The sequence below is a fragment of the Phyllostomus discolor genome, chromosome 6, assembly GCF_004126475.2.
Source record: "Phyllostomus discolor isolate MPI-MPIP mPhyDis1 chromosome 6, mPhyDis1.pri.v3, whole genome shotgun sequence".
Lineage (NCBI taxonomy): Eukaryota > Metazoa > Chordata > Mammalia > Chiroptera > Phyllostomidae > Phyllostomus > Phyllostomus discolor.
The window spans coordinates 26,203,048-26,215,409 of record NC_040908.2 but is presented as its reverse complement, the minus strand read 5'-3'; the positions used below and the strand labels follow the sequence as shown (position 1 = coordinate 26,215,409).

General features: G+C 42.1%; 1 protein-coding gene across 5 annotated transcripts in view; it reads left to right on the top strand.

Moving 5' to 3' along the window:
- Positions 1 to 12,362, top strand: part of THADA (THADA armadillo repeat containing) — a 287,667-nt gene that overhangs the window by 220,081 nt on the left and 55,224 nt on the right. For all 5 annotated transcript variants that reach the window (XM_028514640.2, XM_036027907.1, XM_036027906.1 and 2 more), the window contains one exon: positions 2,309 to 2,403. In XM_028514640.2, coding sequence (XP_028370441.1) covers positions 2,309 to 2,403 — 95 coding nt within the window. The remainder of the gene's footprint in view (positions 1 to 2,308; positions 2,404 to 12,362) is intronic.

The following is a 12,362-nucleotide window of genomic DNA, read 5'->3' as shown; positions in this document are numbered from 1 at the left end:
GTTCCTACAAATCACTAAGAAGGCCAATTTAATGTAGCGTACATGGAATTTGAATACAGTTCACAGAAAAGAAGATTAAAGTATCTTTTTTGAAAAGCATATGAAGTGATGTTCAACCTCACTTATAGTAAGATCATTGTGATTTAAAAATAATGAGATAGTATTTTTCTCTTCTCATGCTGGCAAAAAAGTCAGAATTTAACAATGCACTATGCTGGCCAGGTTGTGGGGAAACCAGAATTCTTACATACTGTTGGTGAAAATGTATATTGGTACAGTCTCTTGGAAAAGCATCTTGTCAAAATCAATCAAAATTTTGAATGTGCAAATATTTTGATCCAGCAATTCAGCTTCTAAGAATTTCCTCTCTGAGTACTCATTTATAGGCACAAACCTGATAACACAGATATATTTATTACAACATTGCTTTTAGCAAAGTACCTTAAACAGTCTGCGTCATTTCAATAGAGGATCGGGACACCCATGAAATGGAGCAGCTTACAACCATTTTTTATAATGAGGCAAATCTCTATATGTTTAATAGAATGACATCCAAAATATATCAGTGAACAAAGAGTAACGCTCAGGAGTTAGTGCAGCAGGGCCTCCGACGCCGCCGCTTCCTTCCCTGCTGGCCTGTTGCCACGCTGATGGGATACTGTGGGAACCCAACTCCTGGCGGTGTCTGTGAGCCTCTGGTAGGACTGGTTTCACCGTTCGCTGAAAGTCACAGAACCTATTGACAATGTTCAGTTAGGACGGGCTATATATAGTCAGTCACTATTTGTGTAAAAATAATAAACAAGCGGGTGGCTCTGGGTAGGTGCTTGTAAACGAACAGGACGTACCTGGAAGGATATCCTCAGTGGTAATAATAATGGGTGCCTCGGGGAGCGGACTATGGGTAGAGGGGGCGGGGGCGTGGAAAGGAACTTCATTTTCACACTGTGCCATTTTCTACCATTTGAATTATTTTTATACCATGAAGCATGTGTTACCTGTATTTTAAAACTAATTTTGAAAAAAGTAACCCGGTGCAGTTATGAAATTAGGCCGAGCATGAGGTGTACAAATAAACTAGAAGTTATGGCAGGGCAGGACTGCGGGGTGGGGTGGGGGGTCAGTCAGCAGGACAGAAATGAGGCAGGTCAGCGACAGAGAGACCTCGAACACAGCAAGCCAGTTTTGTTTTAATTCTAAAGTACCTGGTTTGCTGTCTGTGCTAGAACATATGGCAACCCCAGGATATGGGCAGTCAGGACAGAGTGGAATAAACTTCAGGGAAATGGTGAACTTAATTTATAGGGAATGAGGAGGATGGGTTTAGGGATCAGGAAATGGAGATCCACTAGCCAGAACCCCAGTGCCATTCCGCAGTCTCATGTTGGAAGCCGAGACGGGCAGGCAGTGAACACTCAAGGGCAGCCCAGTTTGCTGTGCCACCCCGAATAGCGTTCCCATGGCACAGGTCAGGAGTCTGATCAGGTCACAGAGATAAGCAGCAAAGCCAGGCCTTAAACCCACATCTGTCCCTACTGTTCTTACCGCTTGTGCTGAATTGTGAGCACGCCAAGGAGGTCTGGGCCCTTTTCATGCACGGTCAGGATGAACTGAGGCTCGGAGCCGGGGACCTTAGTGCCGTTCTCCAAAGAGAATCTTCATTCTTCCTTTTTTATCTGGACCGCTAAATCTGAGCCCACTACCTTTTTCCAGCGTGTGGGTCAAAGAGCACAATGAACTGCTCCATTTATTGGGAGAAGAAGATATTCCACTTATTGGGAACGCGTGTTGCAGTGTTGTCAGTGCTTTTGTCCGTGTGTTTTCCAGCTGGTCACTTCTAAGTCCATAGATGCGGTTTGTCATGTGAGTGCGGTTTCCCTTCTCCGAAATGCTGAATCGGTGATACTCATAGCCTGTGGTTTTCCCCCTGAATGTGTTCGCTTAAGAGGAAAATAACAGAATATGGCTCTCCCCTACCCCCCACCCCGTCTCCTTGTTTTCGGATAACTTGGATAGGACATTGGTTTTGTTTATTTTCAGTTTATTTTATTTGGAGCCAGAGCACAGAGTTTTCTACATTTTGTACAAACTTAGGCCTGACCTCCACCATGTGCTTTAGGGTTTCTTTTTCCTGCTTGACTTACTGATGTATTCTCACCATGAGTGATTTTCTGTTCTTTTTTAGCATCCCCTATAACTCCGCACGCTTCATGACATGCCTGGTAGAAAATACCCATTTTCTCTCTTCTGTGACCCAGGCCTCAAGGAGAGAAAATACCAATTTATTTTCTATTCTTTACCTTTCTAGGCAAAACCCATGTTTGGTGACCAGAGCCGTGTATATTGATATTCTCTTCCTGTTGACTCGCTGCCTCGACAAACCCACAAAAGGCAACCAGCCAGGTATGATTCATGGTTATATCATATTTTGGAATGGTTACAGGTCTTTGAAATGTAGGTGGGGTTTTGAGTGCCTCTACCACACACTCACCCCCACCTTCTACTTTTAAGACTAAACCACACATCAAAATTAAACATAGTGACATATGGTTTCCTCGTAGGAGCTTCTCAGGGAAACGTGTCCTTGTTTAGTTGGAAGGTCGCTGTTTATTTTCTATTTGGTCTTTCAGGAAGAGTGGACTCAGATAACCTCTGCGTTTCTAAGACCTTGGCTCTCCCTTATTTCGGCATTTTCTTTGAAAGGTCGTCATTTTCAATAACTAAGAGTTCTTTCTGTTTCGCTCTGTGGAGATAACTGAGCAGGACCCGTTTACTGCCAGAGCCTAGGTATTGAGACGGTCTCAGATCCACCCCTCAGCTCTGACTTTATACATGTTCCCTGGTCATGTATGTTTCCTGGTATGGGCCCCAGATCCACATACAATTGTTCTATTTTAATCATGATTCACAAAGTGGTTTTCTTAAAAGGGAGAAGGGCAACTCCAAATAAAAAAATTTTTTGATGTGTTTATATAAGAGGCCACAGGAAGTGCTGTACATGAGTTCCAGGCCACAGACTGAAACTGATTTTCGTCAACACAAACTGGAATGCAGGGTAATGAGCCTGCAACTGGTTAAAATCAGCCTCTTCTAATTGATTAGGCCTGTCTAAAGGAGGCTACAATTACAAAGTCAGATTCTGAGTACAAGCAGGCCAGGCCTTTCCTCTGTTAAATTTAGTCTGTCAATGATTTGTTGTCTTCAGTAAATATATTCAGGCTGTCAGAGTCCAGCTCTGTCCAGATGGAACCCTGTTCCCAAATTCAAACCAATTTAAAATGCTTTGAGGGGGAGGTGCGAAACCGCCTCGCCCGGATCAATGCACATTAGCCCACAAAGCCCCTGTGGCCATGCAGAGGCAGTAAGAACATGCCTGGACTTTCATCAGCTCCACATCCCTCCATAAGGGCTGCGGTTTTATCCGTTCGGCAGAATAGGATCATAGAGTTTTATGGCTGTAAAACAGTCCTAGTTTATTCCTCTTGTCCCGGTGTAATTATTAATAGTGCCCCCTTTCGCTCTTGAAAGTGTCCAGGTTTGCACAATAAATTACAGGCACCCTAGCTCTAAGAGACCTCGAGGTTGTGTCTGCTGTATTTTACACTTGAGCTAACTGGGATCCAGAGATTATAAATCAGATGTTGCCAGAGGTACGTTGTTTGGGGTTCCCATCATTTTTGTATTTCAATCCAAATTCCGTATAGCTTCATAATACTTCTCTGCTTAGTGTCTAAAGGCCCTTGGCCGTGAAAGAGTTGCTTACTATTCACAGGTCCAATCAGTGGGATCCTGTGAGAGTTGTGTGGTTGGCTGTAATCAAAAGTTTAGTTGAACGAAGCTTTTCTTGATATATTTGCACCCTTATCCCTTGTCTGGAAGGCTCAACCCTTGAATGTTGTAAAACACCCTCTGTCTTCTGCAATTGCCTGTCCTTTCGCTCCTCCATAAAGATGACTGGCCATTTTTAATCATTCTTTCCTCCAAACTCACATTATTTAGAGTTTATACCCCAAATGTGATCATAAGCTTTCATTTATCATGCAAAAGTATTTCACTTGCATCAGTGCATTCTTCCTTTTAGAGTCACGACTGCAGAGTAGGATGTGGAGGGGGTGGGGCGCTTTCACCCTCATCCTGGTGGGGCGGGCGAGCTCTCGGCACCTCGCCCGGCACGGCACTCGCCGCAGGTGGCTCTTGGGCGCTCGAGATGTGATGTTCAAGGGTTGAGCCTTCCAGCTGGGATGTTCTGTGAGAATAAAATACACACCTTCGTGTGAAAAAAAATAATGTAAAATTTCTCATTGACTTTTTATATTTGTTATGTGTCAGAACAATATTTTTGATATATTGTATTAAATAAAATGTATTATTAAAATTAATTTCACTGGTTTCTCCTTGCTTTTAAAAATGTGGCCAGTAGAAAATCTAAATTACGTATATGGCTCATACTATATTCCTGTTGGACAAGTACTGATTCGCCTAGCCCTTTGGGAATTGCCCTAATGAGACACAGGATATTTGGGTGTGTGTGTGTGTATCTGTGTCTGTCTCTATGAATACATGTGTCATGCCTTAGATTCTTCGTCCCCGAGCAAAGCACTTAGCAGGCTCTCATTAAATGGGGTTTTTATTAACTGATTGAAATGCAGAGTTTTCCGCAGTTTTCAGAATAGTAACAGTTGTCTTCAAGATACAAGTCTTATTTCAATTCATGTATCAATCAGATTTAAATTCATTTTCTGAATTCAAATCAGACGTTTATATCATGAGTGTATATTTGTAAATATGTATATATCTACCACCATTGTTGGCTCACGAAATTCAGAGTAGGGCGTATACCATATAGGCTCTGAAACCAGACCCCTGGGTTGCCTTCCCAGGCCTGCCATTTACTGGCTTTGTGACCCTCAGCAAGCCATTTAACCTCTTTGAGACAGTTGCTCTCGATTGTAAAAGGGGGTAATAATAGGCTCTATATCGCAGAGTGGTTGTCAGCTAGTACATGCAAAGCCCAATGTAACGGATGTGCTTTGCATCGCCAGAACAAGTGCTTTTGAAGACCCTTATGAAGCCAAGTTCCTATTGTCACTGAAAAGAATGTAAGTGAAAAACTTATTCACAAAATTTCAAGGAGATATACACAGGCATTGTGATCAGCAGCATCGACGGTTTGGGAGGTGGGGGTTGAGGAGTGGAGGACCAGACTAGAGTGAAAAGGCAGCACAGCCTTAAAAGTGGTGGGATTAAGGCTGGGGGGTGGGGGGGCAGTGGGAGGGAGTTTCCTTCTTATTTTCCCTCTTACTAATCTAATTTTACACAATATCATTCTGTTTTATTCATATGTTTTTATGTATGTACATTTCAATAATAAATATATCTAAATATGAAGATTAATTATTCCCAATGAAATGAAGCAATATCAATTTCAGGGAAATGTTTTTGGATGGGGCAAGATCTGCCCATCTCCTCACAAATACTATTTTGCGAGTGACCTCGGAATGCTACTCCTACCTCTAAAATATCTCAGAACCACATTGAAGGGCTGGGGGCATAAACAATGAGGAAAACAGTGAAGGGAAAAGGCAGGGAAGATGATTAGAAAAGCTTAAGATAATGATGTGTTTTGTGTAATTCAAACTTTTATCTTAGTACTTCCCAATCGTTTGAGGTTTTCTCAGCCATTAACTAGGTTTTAAAAATTCCAAATCTGGAGGTTTTGTTTTGAATTGTAAAGTGATTTAAACCCACAAGGACTCTCTGTCCCCTGTATTCTTTTTCCTCCTCCAAATCCAGCTGTCATCATTAGTATGTATCAGTTTCCTGCTGGAAAGAAAATTACAGTCTCCGGTGGAGATGGGGGGCTGAGGAAGAAAAAGCTGAACAGCCACGAGGACTCAGGCTGTTCCAGGCTAGAGTGGGGCCGTGGAACACGGAGCTTTCATGCTCGCTTTAAACCCAACTTAAAGTATTTGCTCTCAGGTTGGAAATTTTCCATTGAAATAATCTGTTTACTGAAATTCTATCTGAGTCTTGACTAAATATTTACCCTCTTATGCTGAGAGATGGACTTTCTATTTCTCTTTTATGCCCACACCCCTTAAATTTGTTTTTTTTCTCATCTATTGAATTGAACATTTTCTTTTACCAAATATTTAAGCAAACCTCTTACCTATTTGCACTTTCTGACTTTCTGTTTAAGTTCTCGTGGTGGGTTTATGAGGGTTTTTCCTTTCCTAGTCTCTATTTTGCTAATTTAATGCAATCTGGTTCTTTCATTCATAGATAGATAGATAGATAGATAGATAGATAGATAGATGATAGATCATGTAATGAATTTCAGATCTTAAAGAGGATTAGTTAATCCCAAAGTAGTAAAGAAACAATGTAAGTTCATAGAAATGTTTCCGGTGGAGAGTATTTGTCCATCCTACTGCACATCATGTAAGTGATCTCACAAGGCTGTTTCCCTGAAGTGTGTGTTGGATGCCCATCATACTCTCATTTTCAGGAAACAGTTTCAATATCGTCTTCCTTAGAGAACATAATAATAATGACCAACCTTTATTGAGTACTTAAGTGTATGCCAAGTACTGTGCCAAGCATTTTACATGCATTCATGGAGAAGGTGCTAGTGGTCCTTCTTGAAGAAACTGGGGCACAGAGAGAACTGCCTAACGTCACGTGTGTGTTAAGACAGCAGAGCCCAAGCTCGCTGGCCGGGACACGGTCGCCCAGCAGCACCATCAGGGCCACAGTCAGGAGAACAGCTCACTGTCTCGGGGAGGGGTGCCCTAGAGCCCTCCTCCTTGATTCAGCTTCTCGGACTTCTGCCCCTCCTGCAGAACCCCCAGGCCTCGGGAAGGGGATCTCCTTTACGAGGGCTTCCAGAACACATGCTTTTATGGTGACTTTCTCGCCTGCGTTTCTGTCTCCCGTCCCGAGGGCACGTGGAGTAGTAATATGAGGCGTGCCCAAGATTGGAGCAGTTACTAGAAAGAAAGCTTGACCGCTCCTGGGCAGCCACCTGCCCTTTTTCCTTTTGAAAGTGGACCTACGGCCACTGCACAAAACACTAGGCTGCTGGTGACTGTGTTTTGTGGTTTCTTTGTTAGTTAGGATTTATAGTTCGGTCTTACCATTTTGCCAAGTGCAATAAACATTTTGTTTTAACTGGAATGCAACTTTTATTATTGTTATTATTTTTCTTCTAAATACCTTAAAAGTGACCGGCTTATGAATGCAGAATTCCTAAATAGTCTAAATGCCAATAGTCTAAATGTGCTCAGTGAATCAGTGTAAGATTAGAAGACAGACTCTCATTTATTACGGCCCGTATTTACATAATGGAAGTTCGGTAACGTGAGCCCTCCCAAAGGCCGGCTGAGATGCTGATGATGGTTAAGTGGTAAAATCTGTGAGAAGTACTCAACAATGCCTTGTATTTGTACTGCCTAGAACATGAGTAATATGTGTGACATGAATAAGTATAAGGTCAGTGATTTTTATGACATATTAACTTCCTTTACCTAAGTTCCTGGGAAGTACAGCCAAACAATTACGGAGAATGAAAACATTGGCAACTTACAAACACCTGCTTTGATTACTTGGTCTAATTAGGTTAAATTTAACCAATCCCATATGAACAAATTGAAAACAATTCTTATCTGTTCTCTCGGTCATGCACTTTTATCAGCGTTGAATACAGATGTGTTTAATATGACACAGTTGGTGCTATTCTCTCAGCTCTGGGTGGGAGATAAAAGGGAATTGAGAACATATTTTTAGAGTCTTCTGGGGACTTTGTATTTCTGGGCCTGCAGCTATGAAATTTCAAGGAAAAAAAATAGGCTTTGTTGTCAATAAATTACTTGCTTTTCTCCAAAAACACCGGGACTATCATCTGAACTGTTGCTTTTGCCAAAAGTGTCTTTCCCAGGGAGCAGTGAGCTCCTAAAATAAACGGATGATTTCTACCTGCCTTTCGGAAGTCAGAATCATTAGATTGCTAGGTTCATGTGGTGTTTATCCGTCATTAATTCCAAGTCTGGTGCTGAGTGTATAGACCCACAATCCTTAGAACTGTGGGGTTTAGAGGCCATTTAATCTGGAGGTGGAGTGGAAACTATAGCAGTGAAGTAACTCGCCCAAGGTCACACAGCCGGTTAGTGAACTAGCTAAGCTGTTCTGGCTCCTCGGCTGCTTCCCATTTCTAAGACCAAAATTAAGTACCTCATAATAGCGTGAGCTGGGCTGAGTTTCAGGATCCGTAACGAAATGATGTCGCAAAAACCCCTTGCCCACCACCTTTCTACCTCAGGAGTAAAATCCTATTTGAATGAGCAACTGGGGTCTCAGAACATCTCTGATTGCTCTGCGTTCCTGTCTGCCCCACTGCAGCCGCACTCGTCACAGACAGTCCGACAGTAGTGGCCCATGTCATTTAAATTAGTTAAGCAAGCTTATTGTAGACATTCCATATAAATGGAATCATGCAACATGTGGCCTTTTGTGTCTGGATTCTTTTGCTTATAACATTTTCAAGGTTCATCCATGTTGTAGAATGAATCAACAGTCTATTCTTTATTATGGCTGAAAATACTCCATTGTATAGATATACCACATTTTATATATCCATTCATCAGTTGATGAACTTTTGAGTTGTTTGTACTTTCTGGCTGTTAAGAATAATGCTGCTTGAATCACATGTTTTTGTGGGGATATATGTTTTCAGTTCTCTTGGGTATTTATTTACCTGGGAGTAGCATTGCTGGGCTATGTGCCATCTCTAAGTTTAACTTTCCGAGGACTTGCCAAACTGTTTCCAAAGAGACTGCACCATTTCACATTCCCACCAGCAACAGGTGAGGTTTCCAGTTCCTCCACATTCTCAATAGCACTTACCGTGTTGCCCATCTTTTATATTATGGCCATCCGCATGGGTACGAAGTGGTATTTCACTGTGCTTTTGATTTGCATTTCCCCGATGGCTTTTATGGCTCAAGAAGGTATAAGGAAGCCTATATCTTCAGAGAAATGTATGTGGTACTTAGATGCTTCGCCCATTTTTAAATTGGGTTATTTGTCTTCTTCTTGAGTTGTAAGAGTTCCTTATGTGTTCTGGATATTAATCCCTTGTCAGATATACAATTTGCCAGTCTTTTCTCCCATTCTGTAGGTTGTCTTTTTACCTTCTTAATAGTGTCCTTTGATATAAAAATGTTTTTAATTTGGATAAAATCCAAATTAACTATTTTTTTCTTTTGCTGCTTATCCTTTTGATATTACACCTAAGAAACCATTGCCTAATTCAAGGTGTCAGAGATTTGTACCCATGTATTCTTCCTAAGAGTTTTATAATTTTATTTTTTAACATTTAGGCTTTGATTCATTTTTTGTTAATTTTTGCATCGGGGTGAGGTACAGGCCCAGTCACACTCATCCTTTTCTATGTGGCTGTCCTTTGTCCCAGCACTCCCTTTGTTAAAAAGACATCCTTTCCCAATTGAGTTGCCTTGGCACCCCAGTCAAAAAATCAATTGATCATAAATACATGGACTTAATTTTTAATTCTCAATTCTGTTCCATTGATCCATATATCTTTCCTTGTGCCAGGACCACACTGTTTTAATAATTATTGCCTTGTAGTAACTTTTGAAATCAGGATGTGTGAATCCTACAACTTTGTTCTTATTCGAGATTGTTAGGGGTGGGTCTTTTGCATTTTCATACAGATTTTAGGGTCAGCTCATCAATCTCTGCAAAAGAAAGAACAAATGGAAGGAAGGGAGGGTGGGAGGAAGAAAAGGGAAGAAAGAAAGGAAGGGAAGGATGGAGGGAGGGATACCAGCTAGGATTTAGATGGGTATTATGTTTAATCTGTGGGTTAATTTGAGGAGTACTGTCATCAAAATATTATGTCTTCACATATTCAGATAAGATACTCAAATCAGAATTCTTCTAAGACTTGTTTTTAAGTTTTGTTATGGTGAATCCAATCTAAAAAGGAGCCTTTAATGAGTGCAAATTTAGCTCCACTAACAAAGTGATAACCTTCCAGAGTCCCTACCTGATGCCCCATGTATTACAAGGTTTCTCTGCTATGGGTAGTAGTCTGGGGCAATTGCCTTGCTGGCCTTCTGTCAGGGATCACTGTCTTGCACTGCCCACATCTAAGGTTCAAAAACAACTTCACACATTTTGCCCAGCTTTCTAGTTGTTTATGGTAGAAGGGCAGTTCCTGAAAGAGTTAGACCTTCATAAGCTGAAGCAAAAATCACTTCCATCAGTTTGTTTTGAAACTTCTTGGTTTCTCAACTGTAAAATGTGGATAATACCATCAGAGGATTGGGGTAAAGGTCACATGAAAAAAAATTGTGAAAACGCCTTGAAAAGTCATATGACAAGAAAGGAAAAATCCAACATTGGAAGAAAAGTAGCTATTAGGGGGTAAGATTGATAGCAAGAACAAAGCAATGAATGTTCATCACATCCGGGATGACATTCCCAGTGGAGACAGAGCTTCTGCTGGTTCCGTGTCGGGCACACTCTCAGGGTCACTGTCATTGCTCACCCAGCAACATTTCCTCACGGCAGCTCCTGCCTCTGTGTTGGGGCCAGACTTCACTTGAAAGAGCATTCCCAGTCCAACCAGATTCTGTAGGGTTTGCCAGCTGTAAACTACACCTGCAGCAGCATTCCTACAGGTGTCAGTCTGCAGGCCAGTGGTGCCAGTGACGTTCTCAGTAGAGTCTTTCTCCCAGAAGGGTAAACTGTAGCCCTGGTAAGGGACTGAGAATAGGGCACAGGTGGCAAACACAAGGCCCATGGGCTGAGCCCGGCCCTCCACCTTGTTTTATCCAGTCTGGTGCCTTGTTTCTACCCGGCGGCAGCGCCAAGCTCTCGCTTAACTGTTCAGGAGCAGTTACATTTATACAGTGCTAAAGTTACATTCAGCCCTTTGAAGGCAACCGCAAGGCTGATGTGGCCCCTGGTGAAAATGAGTTCGACGCCCCTGGAATAGGTAGCCCTAGCTTCTCTCTTACTACAGGTGAGGTGACAGAGGTTCTCTAAAGGAATCTCCCCAGCCGTCTGTCCCCTCTCAACTTGATTTCACACTGTATCAATTGCCTGTGGTGGAAGAGTAGCCCCTGGTCCTTCATGGGGAAAAGATGAATTAAACAGGGACGTCTAAGCTGTGATGACAGGGGTATTTCCAACTTCCCAATCATGTCCATAGGAGCAGTCCACTTCCAAAGAACCAGAAGCAGTCGAGTCTGTGAGTTGTCATGTGTTTATCTGCAAGTATTTCCTGACTTCCTCCCTGTGCTGGGCAGAGGCGGGAAGGGGTGGTGGGTGGAAGCAAGAAGTAAAGCTGTTGGAGCCACACAGTGCCTGGTGAGTTCTCTGAAGGGACTGTGTTTTTATTTGATGGGTTGACAAGATAGCCTTCAAATCATATTTGCAGAAGCAGATAAGGAATTTTGAACTTAAAAAGATATGCCTTTGAGCATATATGGGTGGGGGGGGGGCAAGGAAAGAAGGGAATGTTTCAAAAGGGTGTGTCATGCCCTGCTCACACCCATGTAAGCAGGGCATGAAGGGGTTCAGAGACCCAGAAACCAAAGTAGGCAAGGAATAAACAACAGTACCAGTTCAGGGTGCTTCTCAAGACAAAGTTAGAATCCAGTTCCTTCCAGCAGGTCAGTCTATGTGTTTTGTAACTGGAAGGGCCCCTACTGTCAGGATTACAGTTTACTGGGAGGGGCAGAGGCTTAGATAGAAGAATGGAATTTCCCTTTGATAAGGAGAAGCCAAGATTTAGTAAATCAGTTGGTTTTTGCTGTTGTTGTTGTAGTTCCTATGGTTTCCTTTTCGCTCCAAATATAATTTTTTTTTTTTTTACTGAGAAGTTGCATAACAGGGCATTAACATTCACGGCGTGTACAAGTTATCATCTGATTATTTTTAGAACCAGTTTATCAACTGTTTCAGATAAGAACTTTGGTTGGATCTGATTACAGATCTCTCCAACCAGAGCTACAATTCTCTGAAGTAGAAAAGGCTCGCCATCTCACTGTGCATTAAAAGCGAAATCTGCCTTGTATTTTCTCACCCCTTACTTTTTAAAGAAGGATAGAGATTCTGGAAGGGAGAGATAGGGGATAGGAGAAACTTCAGAACAATTACAGCTGCAAACTTTTCTTGACCTAGTGGTATCAGAGAATTCAGAGCCTTTACCGCATATGAAAGAGAAATTCATTCATCCATTCATTTGAGGCAAAGAGAACAGCGGGTGCAAGGTCGGGCAGGACCAAGAACCTTCCTCAGTGCCTCAATGACAATGACATTGCCACTGACACAGC